This window comes from Vipera berus (genome assembly GCF_964194415.1).
Source record: "Vipera berus genome assembly, chromosome: 2".
NCBI classification, from domain to species: Eukaryota; Metazoa; Chordata; class Lepidosauria; order Squamata; family Viperidae; genus Vipera; species Vipera berus.
In genome coordinates this window covers 131,330,826-131,352,540 of record NC_138203.1, presented here as the reverse complement: position 1 = coordinate 131,352,540, position 21,715 = coordinate 131,330,826, and the positions used below count along the sequence as shown (strand labels likewise).

At 42.1% G+C, this 21,715-nt stretch overlaps 1 protein-coding gene across 1 annotated transcript in view; it reads right to left on the bottom strand.

Moving 5' to 3' along the window:
* Positions 1-21,715, bottom strand: part of LRP1 (LDL receptor related protein 1) — a 323,131-nt gene that overhangs the window by 67,981 nt on the left and 233,435 nt on the right. Inside the window, exons 34-42 of the mRNA XM_081319473.1 lie at positions 17,261-17,410; positions 16,484-16,609; positions 14,315-14,446; positions 12,117-12,251; positions 11,862-11,991; positions 11,419-11,545; positions 10,337-10,488; positions 9,802-9,926; positions 9,272-9,643 (exon numbers count right to left, since the gene is read on the bottom strand). Of these exons, the coding sequence (XP_081175599.1) occupies positions 9,272-9,643; positions 9,802-9,926; positions 10,337-10,488; positions 11,419-11,545; positions 11,862-11,991; positions 12,117-12,251; positions 14,315-14,446; positions 16,484-16,609; positions 17,261-17,410 (1,449 nt within the window). The remainder of the gene's footprint in view (positions 1-9,271; positions 9,644-9,801; positions 9,927-10,336; positions 10,489-11,418; positions 11,546-11,861; positions 11,992-12,116; positions 12,252-14,314; positions 14,447-16,483; positions 16,610-17,260; positions 17,411-21,715) is intronic.

Here is a 21,715-nt window from a genome sequence, read left to right as displayed (position 1 = left end):
GTTCAAAAAAACCTGATTTAGTTTTGTCCCCATCTTGAGAAGCCTCTAACAATGCCATTCTAATTATACGCCCACAACTCCTCAGAGAGGATTCTGGTTATTTGTTGCTGCTTCTTTCTGCCTTGCATCTAAAATAAACGTAGGGTTGAAATACCATCTAGGCTTACACCTGATTTCCCCCATTCTTCAAAAGTAATAGAGAAGATAAAGAAAGCTATCTTGATAAGCAATTTTCAATGAGTTTCAAAATGTAGAGCACAGAATCCTCCCAAATTTATTAACAGGATAAGATTCCAGAGATTTTGGAGGGAAGAGAGAAGTGTGTCAAAAAAAGCAGCTATAACACCTCGATAACCATTTAGAGATCCCACTGCGCTGATTAACAAATACGGTAAATATGTTATCTGTTCTATACATCTTATGTATTTATTTTACAAGAAAATACACAGCATTCCTGACATTGTAGAGAAGATACATCAGCATAATGAATATACGATATTGGTCTGGGGCTTAGTCAACCCTCAAAACAAATTCTGGCCACTTTAATACGGCTTTTCTTCTGACAAATTACTTACTAAATCAACTGCCACAAACAGAATTCGCTAGCTTGCCTTTTATCGATTTGCCAAATATTTTTAGCGCAAATAAATTATTGATCTCATTTGAATTTTTATTTTTTTTTTGGAAAAAAAAATGTAATTTAAATATTGCTATGAATTTCTTTGTATCTCTTTGGTATTATTTAATTGAGCACTTTAATTTGTATCAAAGCAAAGATATATTTTTTTTCTCTCTCATTTACCTCTGGTAATTGAAAAATGCCTCAAGGAAAGGATTGTATAATTGTTGGCCTTTTCCCTGTATTATCGTAGTCAAAGGCATTATGGGGATGGCTACTTCAGCATGCAGTGTATGTACCTCTCTCCATATTTCACAGATGCCCTAAGTTGAGCCAATGCACCCTTTTACCAAAGCATACCCAGCATAGCCCAGGTCCAATTAACACGCTGGTCATTGCAAAAGCACTCTGGTGCCACTTGGAGAAAATTATTGTATTTTCATGGGCAGACATCCGCATGAAAAAAAAAATTATGGGCCAGGAGAGGTGGAAGGCCCGCTTCTCAATTCAAGACCAAATAATACTGTAGTAATGGTCCTTCCTAATAATTGACTGACCCCCCCCCCAAAAAAAAATCTAATTCAAGTCCCAAAAATCTTACTAGCATTCCTTATAGTTAGAACAGTTCTTGCGAGCCTTGTGATCACATCAACGTTCTGTGAGCTGCACTGGCTGCTGGTCTGCTTCCAGGTACAATTCAAGGTGTTGGTTATAACCTTTAAAGGTTAGTTGAGGAGTCATCTCAACATGGCTCCTACCCTTTTGAAACACCTTGCCCCTTGAGATAAGATAGCCTCCCATCCTCCTGACCTTCTGCAGGAGCCTGAAGACCTGGCTCTGCCAGTTGGCTTGGGGCCCCAATGGGAGAGCACCATGCCGGAGGCAGTTGACGGATTAACCGGCAATCCCATCTCCACCCCTACCCCCACCCCTTTTGCATCCTGCTCCCTCCCTCCCCATCTTTTAACTATAACTTTTAGCTTTGCAATTCCGTTTTTATCATTTTTGAAGTATTTATCCCTTATCCTTTTTAATGCCTTTGAATGCCATAAGCCTCCCAGAGTCACCTGGAAACGAGATGGGCAGTAAATAAATCTTAACAAATAAACAAACATCGGATGGGGATCCTGTGGCCATCTAGCTGTTGCTGAAAGTAAGGTCCAGTCAGGATGGCAAAAGGTGAGAGAGGTGCTGCAGTTCACTCATATCAAGAGTTCAACTCATCGCCCATGTTTCCTTTCCCCGGACTGACTGATTAATGGAGCAGGGAAAAAAAAACCCACTTGCCCCAAGTCCCTTGGCAGTTTTCCATCTAGGAATGCCTATATCTGGGCATCACAACCCTCCTCCCTCAAGCTAATACACAGAAGGAAACTAATTGGCTTATCTCCAAATGAAATGAAGCACCCTCATGGTAAGCCCCAAGCCACCGTTTGAAAACCAAATAAGACACGCTGGGTACGAGCCTGATTTCCTTTCTTGCCAGCAGCCAGCAACGTCTATATGAAGGTTTTAAATCTCATTAAAACCATTGCCATAATTTATACATAAAATCCAATACGCAAGAAAAGAAGGGGGATTCCTTTTGCTGGAAGCAGAACAGGACAAACTCAGGAGAGAAACATGTAAAATTAACATACATACATACATACATACATACATACATACATACATACATACATACGTACATACATACATACATAGAGAAATAGAGAAATAGAGAAATATGACCATGCCTTTCTCAAGACATCCCCAAAATTTTGTTACATGCACAAGCTGCTAGAAACAACACTCTGTCCTGTGGCTCTATTTTTTTTATACCTCAAAGAAACCTCTCCGACTTAATCTTTGGGCAGTGCTTATATTTAGCAATCCATTTGCTTGGTAGGCAGCTGGATCACTCTGTGCTTGTATCCAGGGAGACGAAGAAACACCCAAAGCTAATTCTTGAAAGCACCTAGCCACCACTCATGCAACACACAGTAGGACAGACATGTCAAACTCGCGACGTCACATGACGTCACGCAACGTATCGGGACAGTTTTGCCATTGCTGGCAATGGGGTGGGTGCGGCTTCCGCATGACGCGTCTGGCCCGCAGGCCGGCAGTTTGACACCCCTGCAGTAGGAGGTTCCCAAACCTTTCACCATCACATCTTTTTTAGTTTTTTAGAAACTCTTACAACTTCATATTCCCTTACTCCCTTTTAACAAAAAAAAAATCAACTCATAATTAAAAATAAACTTGACCTACATTTTTATTTTTAATGAAACTAAGTACGGATAGCTTTGCTCGTAACAATGATTTAATGAAAATATAATTTCAGTTCCATTAGTAAGCTCCATTCTTTTTCTTAGTAAGGTTAAAAAGCTTTCTCTGTGGTACGAGGAAGAAAAAGGAAGAACAATGCATACCAGTTCTTGCCTAGTGCTCAATTAAATTGGAAAATACTTCACCTAAAATTCCCCCCAGCTTGAACTTCTGAAACTATCTTTTTCCACTTGAACTATCGTTGTTCTTGCAATACTTCTGGCTGTAGTGTGAATTGACATTACTGATTGGCCCGAGTACTAATTTATTAATTAATATTGCCAGAAATGTTTTCTGGGAAACAGCAGATGTATTAACGCGCAAGGCATTAATACATGTGTGAAACTCAATGTTGTTCTTTAAAACCTCACTATAATGTTTAGGATACTCTTCACTGACTATATGTACAGGACAATGTTGGAAAAGATGAAAAATTAACATCCTCTGCTTGTGTTCAACTGGACTGTTTTTCTATAAACACATGTATGGCAAAATGACCTGCAAAAGTCTTGTAATTAACAAAACTTTACAAATGTCAAAGTTGTCAAATCACATATTTATCTGGAAGGATTTTAGCACCATATGCTTGTCTGTGTACGAAGCAGTAAGCTGTGATTACTTTTTTTTCTCCTTTCACCTGCTTTAACAAATTCAGCTTGAGCTTAGTGTGCTACCCATGATACACTTTTTAATAGATTTGCTGGATGTTCTCTAAAGCCAGCTCTCACATCTAGTCTGACACTATCCTCATAAATGTATATAACTTAAAATGCTTGAAAGTGGCCTGACCTTCCTTCCCTTATTTCCTTCCCTGACCATCTGAAAGGGTAGCCTGACTTGTAGCCATAGGTAAGGTAAAGATAAAGGTTCCCCCACACATGCGTGCTAGTCGTTTCCAACTCTAGGGGCCGGTGCTCATCTCCGTTTCAAAGCCGAAGAGCCAGCGCTTGTCCGAGGACATCTCCATGGTGATGTGGCCGGCATGACTAGACGCCAAAGGCACACAGAACGCTGTTACCTTCCCACCGTAGTGGTCCCTATTTTTCTACTTGCATTTTTACGTGCTTTCGAACTGCTAGGTTGGCAGAAGCTAGGACAAGTAACAGCAGCTCACTCTGTTACGCGGCACTCGGGATTCGACCCGCCAAACTGCCGACCTTCTGATCGACAAGCTCAGCGTCCTAACCCACTGAGCCACCATGCAACTCAAAAGGAAATAAGAGTCCTTTGGAATTTCCCAACAAACCAATAAGAATGGGATTGAAGATTGAGAATCTTCACAGACAATAAGAATGGGAGTCACTTATCCCAGTCTCTGACATGATCCCTTCAACATTCATTTGTTTGAATCCTTCTAGCAGATCACCAGTCTACCTAGTTGTAAGGGAAAGTTCTGATTACCTTGATCCCTAATTCCATACAGAATTTGAACTCGGAAAGATATTTATTGCTTAATTTACTCTGCTTCTCAACCATCCCTTCTTTATTCTCATTCTGAGATGGTCAACTCATTTTTTCTGAGCCTCTTTCTTATCTTTTCTGATATTGCGCTCAGGCTAGTAACCACAATCAGTCAAATCAGGTTTTGAGCGCTTTTCCCTCCAGTACAATTGATCTAGGTTTGCCTAGTGGGATCTTTTGCTTTGATAGGGTTTCGACCCTGAAGAACAGTTCGACCAAGGCTTTATTATCTACTTGGTAACCACCCTGAGGGCAAACTCCTGAAGATTCTGGCATAATTGCACAACATAGGAATAACCCTATTACTCCAATGATAGTTTTCTAACAAGTGTAGTATGCCCGCAGCTATTTTACAGAAGGTACAATTAAACAGGCAGAAGGACCAATGGAGCTTTCTTCACTTCTTTTGAGGAAATTCAATTTTTGGCATTCAACGCAAACGCCAAACTGGCAAAGAATCAGAATATATTCCTGGCCACAAAAAGACACAAGCGATATGGATATAGGTATACTAATAGCAGAATACAGTGTGGCTGATTCTCATTAGTGATCTGTGTTCCATGTAAGTCACTGTAATCTAGGAGTCTGTTTACCAAATTCTTACAGCATGCCATTAGTAATCATTTCCCCCCCCCCCCTGGCAAAAGACTCTTCAGTTTGGAATATATATTCTATACAATGGAATCAGATGCCTAGGTTCCTCGTATTTTCAAGGGTTTCCACTCTGATTCTATTCCTTTCCCTGAATTGTTCTTGATATACTAGAGCAGGGGTGTCAAACTCAATTTCATTGAGGGCCGCATCAGCATTGCGGTTGCCCTCAGGGGGCCGGGTGGGTATGGCCAGGGTGGGCGTGGCCTACTGGGTGGGCGTGGCTAGAGTGCATATGGCCTACTGGGTGGGCGTGGCCAGCTCTACATCGTTCGCATCAAGGGTGCCTATGGGGGCCCGGGCAGGAGTGGGACAGATCTGAGGGTCTCTGGCAGAAGGAGGGTCTCTGGGCCAGGGCCAAGGCAGTGGGGGCCGTTCCCTCACTGTTTCCAGGATGGCTTCACGGGCCACATGAAATCACTTCGTGGGCCGGATCCGGCCCCCGGGCCTTGTGTTTGACATGTCTGTACTAGAGTCTGCTCATCTTTTTAATTTTGGGTGTTGGGCCTTTCCAGTCGTCTTTCCATGGGCCTCATCCAGAATTCCCTGGAGATCAGGCAGTTCATTCCACAGTCATTCGGTCTGGAATCATGTTTGAGGAATTAAAGCTGTGTCCAAGAACCCCTCTCAGACTGGGAAAGCCTTGTCCCAGGATATTGTCAAAAAGCAATTCAGAGGTCATCCTACCCAGGCAAAAGGGCTCATTCCCCCCTCCAGGACCCCACTGGAACCTTAGCCACAGTCATAACACCTGGATTTACCTTAACTCCCTAAAGTACACATCTGTTCTCTTGAGAGTCGCACCTTGGGAAAATAAAGAGTACATCAGATTAAACTACAGATGCATCTGTATCAAGAAGGGCTTTCAGTGCTTGGCCGTTGACCACTGCAGTTATCAGTTGTAATTTAATTGCAGAAGCACAGTATCAACCACCTAATATTTAGGTAAGGGACACTGCCAGTCTGCTGTACTCCTATATGACAGTAACAACTTACTTCTTTTTTTTTTATCAAAACTTCAATTTTACATAAAGGTTTTCCCATTTCGGCCTCGTATGGACCTTTTAGCTCAGGAAGAACCTGAACTATATTGCACCATTGTCTAGCATTCAAACAGGATTCTGCTTTCTCCCATCGACTACGAAGCAAATGTCATGTGCTGAAGTAACTGAAATTAATAGGGCCATAGATACGTAACTATAAGTGTTCGCTTAAAAGCTTGTAACCTATGTATTAATAGCTTTAGGAGGAACTAATTAATATTAAACAGGGAAAAGGGGAATTAGGAGCAAGTATTCACATTCAGAACTATGTTAACATTTTTACAATAATTTCATTAGGAAAATTACATCTTACAATTCAGATCTTTGCTATGGTTGTAAATACTGGTGAAGAGCTTACTCTTCCACCTCTACCTTATTTGTTGAAAAGTTCTGGGAAATTAAAAAATTTGCACATATTGTATGACTTCAAATTACCGTCCTAATACTGATTTCAGAATGTTTGTTATAGATCGCAATTATGTTATCATCATCATTTTTCCAAATCATATATAATTACATAAAGATGCATACTAGAAATTAATTCTTGGTTGTTGTGTCTTCTCTGCATATTATATTCTAATTTGCCTCTTTGATTACATATGGAAGAGAGTTACTTCATAATATCTCCCTTACTTCTACAGCAATTGACTTCATGGTGTTTGGAAAGGCAAAGAGAAGAACAGAACAAAAAAGGCATGTTTGATGAACATGAATGGAAATCTCTTCTGTTCAAATGCAGGAAGTTGGGAACCAGTGTACTGTCTGAACGCTGAAAAGCTTTTCCTTGCAAAAGAGCAATAAGTTATCTTATTGTCAGTTCAGTGTCTACTCCAAAGATGAAACCAGATGTCACAAATGAAAGAACTGTTCCAAGACATTGTTATTCTTCCTGTCCCTTTCTCTGCTCCAGCCAATGGTATGAGAACAAAGGAGAACGTAATATTCCATGATAACATAGTATCATACATTGTATTTATAAGAAATGTCATCTGGAGGAGATATGGAATGCAGATACCATAATTCTACGTCTCTTGCAATGCCTAAATGTTTCTGGATACAAGTAAGTATCGCTATGCCATTTAATTCTTTTCCCCTACAGAAAATTATTTGGCAACTCATAGTCAAGAGCAGTCTGATTTATAGCAGCTGTCAAAAAGGCCACAAAGAACAGGCATGCTTTCTTCTCTCCAAGCAGACTAAACATCAAAAGAGATGGGAGGCTTCACCACTCACCTCCTCCTCTAGGTAATACCTATTCCCTTGGCAGAAAAGCAACAAGTCCAAAAAACCTTGGAAGGTCACATTTTATTCACACACTCCATTGTTTTTGAAATTGTTGCAATGGTTTCTATGGCGATAGACACTGCACATGTTTAGTCGAGAACGCATAAGGAATTTTTGCATATTGAGAAAGAAATCGGAATGCAATCCACATGATGAGTTAAGGAATGCAAATACCTTCTCTCCAACTTTTAGGTCAAAGTATCTAAATCTGCGTATTATCCACTAATTTAATTCAGATGAGAATAAGACCAGAACTGTTGTCAAAAGGGCAGAATTAAAGAAAGTTTTAATTCAACAGAGTAGCCTGCAGCCTATTGTTAGTGATAAACACCAGAGGAGGAAGACGAAGTTGTTTTGAGACAAATTACAGATGTCTACTTCATCTCAATATATGGATTATTTTTGCGCATTTTGAACAAATCATTAAAACCTATCTGCTAGGACAGTGGTGGCGAAACTTTTGGAGACCAAGTGCCCAAACTGCAACCCAGAACCCACTTATGTATCATCGGGTGCCAGGTGGGTGTGGCCCATTGGGTGGGCATGGCTGCGGTGGTAACGGCAGACTGGGTGGGACTAAAAAGTTCAATCAATTCCAACTTTGTGAGATTTTTTTTTTCCTGCAAGAAGTTTAAATTGATTGAACCTTTTTTTTTTGCACATGGTGGTGGAGGCCTAAAGCGAAAAGGTTTTATAAAACCCAGCTGAAGGCCTAAGACTGGGGCAACGGCGCGCGTGCCCACAGAGAGGGCTCTGCGTGCCACCTGTGGCACGTATGCCATAGGTTCGCCACCACGGTGCTAGGATGATGATCCAAATGCAGCCAAAACAAGCTGTGGCCAGGTTTTTGCCCCATGAAATGTCCCTGACTGTGGAGTGATGTAATCCATTTCCAATTGTTGCCTGATAGTCTTCGTGGACAACACACTACATTCCAGAAGTATTGATAAACCATTCTAGATAGGCTGTGCTTTAGCATGAACAAAACTGGGAATATATTTGTTTAGGCCATAACAAAACCCGCCAGAATCCTGGGGTGATTTTATAAGACAGCTATAAGGCAAGGCTGATGGGAGTTGCCGCTTCTCTCAACTTTCTCCTAAGCAGCTGCCAGAGTAGCATATTCCACTGGCCCACTAACCCGTTCTTTTTAGCCCTTTCTTTCCCTCCCCTAAACTACACCATTGCTAGTATCCCCAAGTTGCATATCCCACTGGCTGAACTCTCACATTTTCCCTGACCTGCTGTTTACCTGGCTTTTCCTGTTCTTCCTTTACCCTCAAAACCTGAATCTCATTATGATCTTTTATCCAAAACAAAACAGCTATGTTTCATTGGTGAATCTACACCAAGCATACGTATTTGGTTTGGACATTAATTATCTGAGACCAGCTGTTCCATATATGGACCACTTCATTCATCCTACTCTCTTCCTATGGCTGAACTTCAGCAGCTGCCTTCCCCCTCCCCCCCCACCCCATTAGTGAATTGATCTAGAGGTGCAACAATCTCGGTGAAGTTGAAACAGCCCAAAATGGAGAGAAGCTGGACAGAAATTCCATCAGTCAGAAGGAAAGTTTGCACAACTATATCCTCAGATACACCTATTTTAGGAAACATTCAAACTACTGAAAGAAAATCAAGTGAACTAGCCTTTATAAGTTCTCCTGAATGCAGAGACTTACAACAGTCATTTAATACCCTGGACTTTTGGCTTTTAACAAAGGTGGGCTGCTTCAACGCCACAGCACTGGAAATATAACCTTCCCCTGTAAAATAATCTTCTCCTGTAATTGCTGTTTTGACACATTTATTTCTAGAGTTTGCCTCAAGTCAGATTGCTGCTTTTGGGGAAGCAGCCAGAAAATAAAAGGGTAGGAGGAGAACCTCCAAAGTAACTTACTTTCAACTAGAGTTCTTCGGCCAGTTCCATCATCATTGATTTGCTGGATGTTGCCAAAGTGAATGTCACTATAGAAGATGCGGTTGCTGCCCTTGCTGCCGTGGCGGTAATCAAAGGCCAAGGCGATGACGTTTTTCATGTGCTCGCTGTCTTCAAATGGCTTAATGGGCGCGTTGAGATTGTTCTCATCGGATAGGTGGATACTTTTGAGAATGGTCCGTTCTGAATAGAGCAGGTACCCATCGTAGTCACGGCAGCTTACGCCATCCTCAGCGAGCATGCCATGGGCACAAGCACATGTCCGCTGACCTGCTCCTCGATACAGACACAATTGCTGACAGTCACCATTATTCAGCGCGCACACATTGGTACCTGCAGAAAAGGAATATAATAAGAAAAATTAGCTAGCATCAGGGTTGGTTTACAGCCTGTTTCTATGTCTCTGGAGGCTTTTAATTCGGGTAACCAATTCCACCTTCATTGCTCATACTACCACTCAATCCCTTGTGTGTACAGGCTTTTTCACCTACCCTTTTGCCTATCTCTATTGAACACCTTGATGTCCTTCAGCTGTACTCCTATTCCTGTGCGTAGAGACACAATTTCTGTTGCGTTGTCCTTGCTGCCCCTCTTAATGGATCCATTTGCATGAGTCCTAGAAGGGGGGAAAAGTTAAGCATGCAATTATGAGGTATTCTACTATGCCAGCCTGGCTCTTATACAACAAAATACAATGAGGAAACTATTGTTTATAACACTCTTGACACAAAATTTTCAGTTCACATAAATGGTTCAACAGGCATGCATACCGGTATATATTAATTACCTTACCAACAGATATTATGGATAACCCATCCCTACTTCACCTCAATTAGCAGATCTAAAACTGGACACCAGCATATCCATAAAACTCCCTTCAAAAGACTGAAGAGGTTTGCATGGAAGGGGGTTGAGAAAGACGTAACAATATAAATCCATAATGAAGCTAGCTCTGTCTGAACGTGAAAGAAATGTAGTTGCTTGCAAAACACTTCCAGACATGACCAACAGCACTGAGACACAAACCTGTCACTCCAGTAGACATAATCCTCAAAGACAGATACCGAGAACATATCCATGTTGTTACTGGATAGGACAACCTCCCTCTTATCGCCAGTCTCGAGGTCTATGCGTTCAATCTTATCTGTCCGAGCATCACACCAGTAAAGTTTCCCATCCTAAAAAGAGACCCAGATGACAATCCATCTTGTAAATTATAAAACCTAACCGAGGATACCAAAGTGAATGTGAAATGCAGACAATCAGTTCCCAGCCATGTATAAAAGGTAAAGGTAAAGGTTCCCCCGCACATGTGTGCTAGTCGTTTCCGACTCTAGGGGCCGGTGCTCATCTCCGTTTCAAAGCCGAAGAGCCAACGCTTGTCTGAGGACATCTCTGTGGTCATGTGGCCAGCATGACTAGATGCCAAAGGCGCACGGAACGCTGTTACCTTCCCACCGTAGTGGTCCCTATTTTTCTACTTGCATTTTTACGTGCTTTCAAACTGCTAGGTTGGCAGAAGCTGGGATGAGTAACAGGCGCTCACTCTGTTACGCGGCACTTGGGATTCGACCCGCCAAATTGCCGAACTTCTGATCGACAAGCTCAGCATCCTAACCCACTTAGTCACCGCGTCCCTTGTCCAACCATGTATAATTTCCCCTATTCTCAGCTCAAATCATGTCCCAGCAAGTAAAAAAAATAATGGACAGATACACTGCTGCTATGCCAGTGGGATAGGGATTGTTTAAAGCCGTGAAAGGTCTGAAGTTGAGACAGAACTGAGGAGGACTCCCAACTGTGCAAGTGACATTGCTGGGTTCCTTTTCTTAATACAAACAAATGCTTGGCACAAAAAAAAATTGGATTTTGATGGATTGCATAATTCACGATTATCATATATACGAATTTTAACTTACCGCGACGCTGAATTATGTTTCTGCATGAAAGCATGTAACCCTATTTATTTGCTGTTATTCTAAGGGTACCATGGGCCAAGGCATTCCCAGGATGCTAAATGTGCCACTCGACGTTCATTTCTCAACTATGATTTTTGGCTGGACAGAGAGGGATCATTGTGTCTTGTGCCCACAGCCTCAGGATCTTACTTCATAATCAACAGAAATCCCATTGGGCCAGCTGATGCTGGTGTTGATGAGGACCACACGCTCTGTTCCATCCAGCCGAGAACGTTCAATGCGAGGGTACTGGCCCCACTCTGTCCAAAAAAGGTATCTGAAAGAGTGGACACAGACAGCGCCGGGACCATTAACAAATCACGTGTTCAGCCAAAGTTGCCACTGGATTGTAATTTTTAATGGTAGAAAAAATAATAATAAAGGAATAAAACAAAAAGTTAACCCAATATCCATGCTAGATCTAGGAATAGCCTTTTCCAATTGGATGGCCTTTAAAGGTTTGGGATTACTATTCCCAGAACTGGGAGTCTTGCCTTCCCCCGTTTCCAATCCATCATCGTTCAAATGCCTCAAATACACTCCCAACCTCTTCCCATTATGACCAGTCTGCACTCCACGGAAAGGAATCTTACCCTTTCTCTGGGTGTACTGTAATGGCACGTGGCTTATCCAATCCCTGCGAAATCACAACATAGCGGAATGAACCGTTGAGCCTGGCGACTTCAATGACATCAAAGCCCTGGTCTGTCCAATAAATGTTTCCTGGAGGGAAAGAGATACAAGGTTAGGACTTAACTGATTGCTCCTTCCTTGTTTCCCGTGAGGAGGAGGGCTTCCTTCCCACACTCAGTTGCCGTTCCTTGCTCATCTCTGCAGCGCAGCCACACCTGCAATCCAGTCCACAGCAATCCCTTCCACTCGGCCAATGCCATTGGTCACCACATCCTCTCGCCAGGTCTGGTCCCGTTTGGCCCGACTGATTGTGCTCATGCCCATGTCCACCCAATAGATAGTGTCATTATCTGAAGGAGAGAAAAATACATATGGGAGATTGAAAGAGGAGGTTTTGGAGTGATGCTATGCACCTGATAATCCCCCAAATCAGTTCCTGGGTTCCCCAAACCCACTTCTTTTCAGCACCCTGACAGTAATTCAAATTAGTTAAAAGCAGAATAGCAGGTCTAGTGGGCCTTTAACACCTTTAGGCACAAAGACCATAAACAAAACCTCTTGAGGAAAGTGCACTTTACTTGATAAATAATTTTTACTTTATTATAGGGTTCTTCGTAAGCATAGTTGTTTCAAGGCTTTGTCCGCATCAAGAAACCTATCTCTCAAAATAATAATAATAATAATAATAATAATAATAATAATAATAATAATAATAATAATAATAATAATTATTATTATTATTATTATTATTATTATTATTATTATTATTATTATTATTATTATTATTATTATTATTATTATTATTATTATTTGGGGGCATACATTTACCACTTTATTAAAATGCAAGCACAGAGCTTGGGCACATCTGTTTTTGACATTACTTTGGCAATATACTGTGTAACACAGCAAACTGAGTCTGGATAGTGATTCAGAATAGATTCCAAGTAGAAGCTCAAAGCTGAATGGAAAAAAAATGGCTAGTGGAGAAAGAGCATTAAGTTAATCTTGAACTGTTTGTGCCCATATCAGCTGCTTCTGCTTCACTAAGGAAACGAGGTTATGGCATCAACCATAACTTGAGACTGGTTTCAAGACTGTGCCGGTCTTGGTTTATCCCTTAAATATAACTTGTACAATTGCAGAAGACCATTTTTAACCAGAGATGAGATGAATTGGATTACGTTGAGCTCTGATTTCCTTACCTGATTTTTCTCTAATATAACAGTGCAGAATACACTGTATACTCTGATACCTCAATATACATATTCCGTGTTTCTTTGGCAAACCATCAAAGTAACTAACCATCATCTCCTCACAGAAGATCAAGACTAAGGATTCAATTAGCTCAATTTCCCCGTGAGCCATACTATCTTCCATCAATGCAGCTTCTCTATCCTTCTTCAGCGGGCTGTTCTTTTATCCTTCCCCAACTGAGAATCCCAAGAGGACTAACCCATTGCAGGTTTTTATTTATTTATTTATTTATTTATTTATTTGCATTTATATACCGCCCTATTCCCTGAGGACTCAGGGCGGTTTACAGGGAATTAAAAATCCACAATACAAAAGTTAAAAAACCAATTAAAAGATATTAAATTACCCTGTATACATTAAAACCCGAATTAAAAATTTCTCCTCAGCCTGGGCCTGAGAGCTCAAAGAGCCAGGTCTTCAGGCCCCGGCGGAATGATCGGAGGTCGGGGGCAGTCCTCAGCTCCACCGGCAGCTGGTTCCAGAGGGCAGGCGCTCCCACAGAGAAGGCCCTATCCCTGGGTGTCACCCGCCGGCAATCTCTCACCGGCGGCACCCTGAGCAGACCCTCCCTGTGGGAGCGCACTGGGCGAAGGGCGTTTGATGCCGGCAGCAGGTGTTCCCTCAAATACCCCGGTCCCAGGCCATGTAGGGCTTTATAGGTAATAACCAGCACCTTGAATTTCACCCGGAGGGCAACCGGAAGCCAATGCAGCTCGCGGAGTAGAGGTGTTACATGGGAGTATCGGGAAACCCCCATTACAACTCGCGCGGCCGCATTCTGCACCAGTTGAAGCCTCCGAGTGGTCTTCAAGGGCAGCCCCATGTAGAGAGCGTTACAGTAGTCCAAACGGGAGGTCACAAGCGCATGAGTAACTGTGCGTAGGGCGTCTCGGTCCAGATAGGGACGCAACTGGCGCACCAGGCGAACCTGTACAAAAGCCCCCCTGGTCACGGCTCCTATGTGGTCTTCAAAATTGAGCCGTGAATCCAGGAGGACGCCCAAGTTGCGAGCCCTATCAACGGGGGGTAACACCTCACCCCCCATCGTTAGAGGTGGAATAACTTGGTTAACCCGAGATGCCGATATGCACAGCCACTCAGTCTTGGCGGGATTGAGACGAAGCCTGTCTTGCCCCGCCCTCCCTCTTTTGTCACCTACCAGCATGGAAATCAATGCCCACAGCCAGTGAAGTCCCAGAGACTGGCACCAGTGCATCAGACTTGTCATTGGGATCTAATGGGATGCCACGGATACCCTCATGTACTGAGTAGAGGAGGAAGGAGCCGACACCTGCATGGAGAAAGGAAACAGTCACAAGCTTAAAAGTCTATCAGAAGGATAAAGAGGTACCAGGAAGTATGTATAGAATGAAAACCTTTATATATGCAAATAATCTCAGGTTCTATTCTGAGCATCTGATCTCAAAAGAATTTCAAACCACAGAGCTGTCCTAAAAGCCTGACAGGAGAATTCTAGAGTAAAACAATCTTCCCTAACTTGGATCTGTCCAAGTTGTTTTTGCTCTATAACTCCCTCAGTTCCTGCCAATAGGCTAGAAAAAAGGTGAAATAGGCAATATTTCATTAACGACAACAATCCTTACAACAGCTGTGGCTGTGAGAAGACAACCCACACAAATTTTTATTACAATCAAGAAGTGACCAAGGGACCAAGGCCTGTGGCAAATTTCTTGCATTTAGTGTTTATTTTTTAGACTTTCAGGGTCTGCTTTCCTCTACAGTCTGGCAGAGAAATCATTTTCAATCATTGCTATGATTTTTCATCCTGTCTAAAAGCTGTAGGGTTAGCAGGGCCAGGATTTTGGGATATTTCAATAAACTTCTAAGAAGCAAAATTGATTCTCTTGAGTTTTGTAGAATTTAAGTATTCCATTTTCCCCTTAATTGTACCATTCCGTCCACCTCACCCATATTCCCACAAAAATATTGGCCCAGGATTTTGTGGGGTTTTGTAGCTTTTACAAAACTTGATGCGTGCTTAAAGTTCTGCAAACCTTCATTTTTAACTGTATAAATTTTAGCTGTGGTCTGAGGACTATGTGAATGTATAGAATTTAATTCAACTAATTGTCTCCAGCCAATTATTACTTAAAAACATAAGCAAAGTCAGTGTTGATTGAAATGTGGAGGAAAGGGTTGTTGTTTTTTTGTTGTTTTTTTACTGAACCCTGTTTTCTCTTTGAAAGGAAGCACTAAAACAGCTGCCAGGAATTCCTAAACAGGAAATATTAACATTGTACTATCAATGCTGGTCTGTACAAATAGTATTATAGTAGCAATGATAACAAGGGACGCGGTGGCTCAGTGGGTTAGGACGCTGAGCTTGTCGATCAGAAGGTCGGCAGTTTGGCGGGTCGAATCCCGAGTGCCGCGTAACACGAGTGAGCGCCTGTTACTCGTCCCAGCTTCTGCCAACCTAGCAGTTCGAAAGCACGTAAAAATGCAAGTAGGAAAATAGGGACCACTCCGGTGGGAAGGTAACAGCGTTCCGTGCGCCTTTGGCGTCTAGTCATGCCGGCCACATGACCACGGAGACGTCCTCGGACAAGCGCTGGCCCTTCGGCTTTGAAACGGAGATGAGCACCGGCCCCTAGAGTTGGAAACGACTAGCACGCATGTGCGGGGGAACCTTTACCTTTTAGCAATGATAACAGGTATTCCTTTCTAGTGTCGTATCACATTCCCTGCCACCAAAATTATGATCATCATAATCATCATCCATGGCTTTTTTTTAAGAGTGCCTCCCAGAGAAAGGAGAGTAGAAAAATGAATCTTATATATAAATAAATGGGCTTTCCGAAAATCCCTTCTAGAATATGCCTTTCTTTGGATGAGTGCAAAGGTTAATTGCCATATCCTGAAAATAGCACGCACACAAAAACAAATGTCATATCCTATCATTTTCAGTCCTGCAATTCTATATAGTTTTTCTCCTTCATATCCTAGGGCTCCATCCCACTTTAATCTATTTTAGGTGACACCAGTGTTTTTCTCCTTCTCATCTAGTCTACATGAAAAATGAATGTGCGAAGAAGACAGAACATATATTTAGAAACACATCTCTTGAAGATAAAGAAAGCCAGGACTGACTGCAACTTCCCATTAAGAACATATGCAATTAAGGTCAACTTGGTCATTTCATGACAGATAGATATATGGAAAGCTCATTAGAAACTCTGAAAATTCCACAGGCCACAGAGGGAGCTGCACTGCAAGATTCATAGAGGCAAACTAGCCAATTTCCAGGAATGGAGAACAATGCCTGCAGGTCCCATTCAAACAGAATCTGCCCCTTATAATTGTTCACCTTCACAGGATTGCTGCCCACTCTTCAGGCTGTAGCCAGCTGTACACATGCAGGAACGAGTAGTGTCTGATGTAGGAAGGCAGAGTTGTGAGCATTCACCATTGTTCACACTGCAAGGGTTGACACCTGAAACCAGAATAGCAGTGAAGTTAAAGGGGCATAATTACCAGACCCACACAGTATCAAAGTCCAGATTTTCTTTTGCAGTCAACTGGCCACGTATATGATAATTTACAGCCAAACAAAAACCAAAGAAGGAATTGCCAAATAAATTTCTCCAGGCACGAACGCTTCTCAAATTTCCCCATATGACATCCTCTCCCTCCAAAATGAACAAATTAGTTGATCTTTAAAAAGCCAACACCTTCTCACACGGTAACTAAATCTTGCATTTCAATTGAAAATGCTAAACGTCATGAGTCCTTTGAGACCGCCAACAGTTTTGCAAGATTTGGTGACGTTACCAGATTTGAACCAAACCTTTGGGTAAGTACACACCGTCCCACAAGGACATGCAAGGTCATGGGCAGTTGTACAATGACCTTAAAAAAGTGTGGTTCATTTGGTCCAAATGGTCAAAATACCACCAATTCAAAACTAAACTTCCTCGGATTTTGCAGACAGATTGTGCGGACTTATGTTCACACAAACATTTTTGTGCCGTCTGACCTAGGAACCTCATGAATCTCCAGTATGCTTCTTTGCAACCTACTTCTTCAGTCTCTCCTCTTGTACCAAGCAGAGTTGCATGACATCAGTACTTCAAGAGCCCTCCACACTCACCCTGTTGCTGGATGATCTCGTCATAGATTTTCATGTGCATTACAAGAGTGGTGCTGTTGCGCAATACGACTGCGTCCGATCCATCTTTCTTGTTGCAGGTGCCCATTTTTTCAGAGGCCTGGTCAGCCCACCACAACCTATCACCTAAGTGAGAAAGGGGAGGCATACACATGCCATGAGGGAACTCACAATTTGAAAAGAATACAGTTTGCTCAACCACTTAATAAATTCAGACACGTAAGATACTATTATTGATACTGCAATTCTTTACACAGTTTTAGAAATCCAGTAAACAACTGCTTTATTGTCCCCATTTTATCAGTATGGACTTAGGGCAGAAATTGAGATGGGAAGATGAATGGGTTGTGGAATAATTATACCTTGGCCAGAAGACTGGAAAAAAAAGAAGAGTTGAAAGATTTTAGTCAATTACAAAGATTCTAGCTGATTAATCAAAAGAAAGTTGCAGGTCTTCCTTGGCTTAAGACAGCCATCTGGACTGGAATTGCTGTTATTAAGCAACAAGGTAATACAGTGCGATGTCACATGACTGGATTGCTTAGCAATGGCAATCCTGGCAGTACTGGTTGCCATCATTAAGTGAGGACAACACAGGTTGTCAAGCCAGAACCTCACATGACTGTGACTTCTGATTTCCTGCTGGCTTCCCCATTGATTTTGCTTGTGGGAAGCAGGAAGAATGTTGGAAATTATGATCACTGTGCTTGCGGCAATGCCATAACTGCAAACTGGGTGCCGAGTGGGCAGATTGTGAGTATGTGACTGAAGGGATGCTGTAATGGCCAGAACTTTGAGGACCTATTTTAAGTGCATTCATTCATCACCATGATAACTTTGAACAGTCACTGAACAAATGGTTGTAACCCAAGAACTACCTGTGATTAGTTGGTCCGAGTGGCTAAAGCAATATTTTGGGGAGATATATTTAACATACAGTAGTCCTCACTTACCAATGGTAGTTGGGCTCAAATGTTTTGTCACTAAGCATGACTGTTGTAAAGTGCAATGTCGTGTGACTGCACTGACTTAGGACGGCAGCTCTGACACTCCTAGTTATTGTTAGGCAAACCCTGTGCAGTAGCAGCGTCCCACGGTCACATGATCTTGTCACCTGCAATGACTTACTGACTTCGCCACTGACTTTGTTTGTTGCATACTGGCAGTAAAGGTCACAAAAGGTAACCACACAACCTCAGGATGCTGCAACCTCATAACTGTGAACAGGTTGACAAGCATCTCAGTTGCAATCATGTATCGAAAGCCACAACTACGAGGACTGGTTGTAAGTCTCCCTCATTCAGCACAGTTATAACTTTGAATGGTTGCTGAATGAGTGGTCATTAAATGAGGAGTAACTGTAATCTGTAGTACTTGCTGAAATTTTCTTAACCTATATTAAAAATAATTAATTTTAAAAATATGCTTCTTCATTAAGATGCTTTTCATTTGATTTTTATCAATCAAATAGAATTGATTCAAGCACTACATCCTTGAAATACTGAACTAGATGAACTTTGTTCGAAATCAGCAAGCCACTTATTTTAATTTAAGCCTAAGCAATGCTGGCTAGAGCTGAGAATCTTGAGGACCAGGAATGCCACATCTAATTTTTGGTTATTTCATTTAGCGTATATATAGACAGCAGGTTGTTAGTTGCGAAGTCGTGTCCGACCCATCGCGACCCTATGGACAATGTTCCTCCAGGCCTTCCTGTCTTCTACCATCTTCTGGAGTCCATCTAAGCTCACGCCTACTGCTTCAGTGACTCCATCCAGCCACCTCATTCTCTGTCGTCCCCTTCTTCTCTTGCCCTCAACCTTTCCCAGCATGAGGCTCTTCTCCAGTGAGTCCTTCCTTCTCATTAGGTGGCCAAAGTATTTGAGTTTTAGCTTCAGGATCTGGCCTTCTAAAGAGCAGTCAGGGTTGATCTCCTCTAGGACTGACCGGTTTGATCGCCTTGCAGTCCAAGGAACTCGCAGAAGTCTTCTCCAGCACCATAGTTCAAAGGCTTCAATTCTTTGGCGCTCAGCCTTTCTTATGGTCCAGCTTTCACTGCCATACATTGCAACTGGGAAGACCATAGCCTTGACTATATGCACTTTTGTTGACAGGGTGATGTCTCTGCTTTTTAGTGTGCTGTCTAGATTTGCCATGGCTTTCCTCCCGAGGAGCAAGCGTCTTTTAATTTCTTGGCTACAGTCCCCATCTGCAGTGATCTTGGAGCCCAGGAAAATAAAATCTGTCACTACCTCCATTTCTTCCCCATCTATTTGCCAGGAATTGAGAGGGCCGGATGCCATGATCTTGGTTTTCTTAATGTTTAGTTTCAACCCAAGTTTTGCACTCTCCTTCTTCACCCGCAACAAGAGGCTCTTTAGTTCTTCTTCACTTTCTGCCATTAGAGTGGTATCATCTGCATATCTTAGGTTGTTGATGTTTCTTCCGGCAATCTTAATTCCAACTTTTGATTCATCTAGCCCTGCCTTTCTCATGATGTGCTCTGCATATAAGTTAAATAGGCAGGGTGACAGTATACAGCCTTGCCGGACTCCTTTCCCAATTTTGAACCAATCAGTGGTTCCGTGTCCAGTTCTCACTGTTGCTTCTTGGCCCGCATATAGATTTCTCAAGAGACAAATAAGATGGTCTGGTATGCCCATCTCTTTAAGGACTTGCCAGAGTTTGTTATGATCCACACAATCAAAGGCTTTAGCATAGTCGATGAAGCAGAAGTAGATGTTTTTCTGGAACTCTCTAGCTTTCTCCATGATCCAGCGTATGTTAGCAATTTGATCTCTAGTTCCTCTGCCTCTTCGAAATCCTGCCTGTACTTCTGGTAGTTCTCGATCCACATGCTGCTGGAGTCTAGCTTGTAGAATTTTAAGCATAACTTTACTAGCATGAGAAATGAGTGCAATGGTGCGATAGTTTGAACATTCTTTGGCACTGCCTTTCTTTGGAATTGGAATGTAAACTGATCTTTTCCAATCCTGTGGCCACTGTTGAGTTTTCCAAATTTGCTGGCAAATTGAGTGTAGCACTTTTACTGCATCGTCTTTTAAGATTTTGAATAGCTCAGCTGGAATACTGTCACCTCCACTAGCTTTGTTGTTGCTCAGCTTTTCTAAGGCCCACTTCACTTCACATTCTAGGATGTCTGGCTCGAGGTCAGTGACCACCTCATTGTGATTATCAGGGACGTTAAGCTCATTCTTGTATAGTTCTTCTGTGTAATTTTGCCACCTCTTCTTAATCTCTTCTGCCTCTGTTAGGTCCCTGCCATTTTGGTCCTTTATCATGCCCATTTTTGCATTAAACGTTCCTTTCATCTCTCCAATTTTCTTGAAAAGATCTCTGGTCCTCCCTAGTCTATTGTTTTCTTCTATTTCTTTGCATTGTTCATTTAAGAAGGCATTCTTATCTCTTCTAGCTATTCTTTGGAATTCTGCATTTAATTGGGCATATCTTTCTTTTTCTCCCTTGCCTTTCGCTTCTCTCCTTTCCTCAGCTATTTGCAAAGCTTCCTCAGACAGCCATTTTGCTTTCTTGCATTTCTTTTTCTTTGGGATGGTTTTGGTTGCTACCTGTTGTACAATGTTGCGAACCTCTGTCCATAGTTCTTCAGGCACTCTATCAGATCTAATTCCTTAAATCTATTTGTCACCTCTACTGTATATTCAACAGGGATATGATTTAATTCATACCTGACTGGCCTAGCGCTTTTCCCTACTTTCTTTAATTTAAGCCTAAACTTTGCAACAAGAAGCTCATGGTCTGAGCCACAGTCAGCTCCTGGTCTTGTTTTTACTGACTGTATAGAGCTTCTCCATCTTTGGCTGCAGAGCATATAGTCAATCTGATTTCTGTGTTGACCGTCTGGTGATGTCCATGTGTAAAGCCGTCTCTTGGGTTGTTGGAAAAGAGTGTTTGCTATGACCATCGTATTCTCTTGACAAAATTCTATCAGCCTGTGCCCTGCTTCATTTTGTACTCCAAGGCCAAACTTGCCTGTTATTCCAGTTATCTTTTGGCTTCCTACTTTAGCATTCCAATCCCCCATGATGATAAGGACATCATTTCTGGGTGTTAGTTCTATAAGGTGCTGTAGGGCTTCATAGAACCGGTCAATTTCATCCTCTTCAGCACCGGTGGTTGGGGCATAGACTTGGACTACTGTGATATTGAATGGTTTGCCTTGGATTCGAACTGAGATCATTCTGTCATTTTGAGGATTGTATCCCAGTATTGCTTTTCCTATTTTTTTATTGACTATGAAGGCTACTCCATTTCTTCTGAGGGATTCTTGCCCGCAGTAGTATACCTGATGGTCATCTGAATTAAATTCACCCATTCCTGTCCATTTTAGTTCGCTGATACCTAAGATGTCAATGTTTAGTCTTGTCATCTCTTGTTTGACCACGTCCAGCT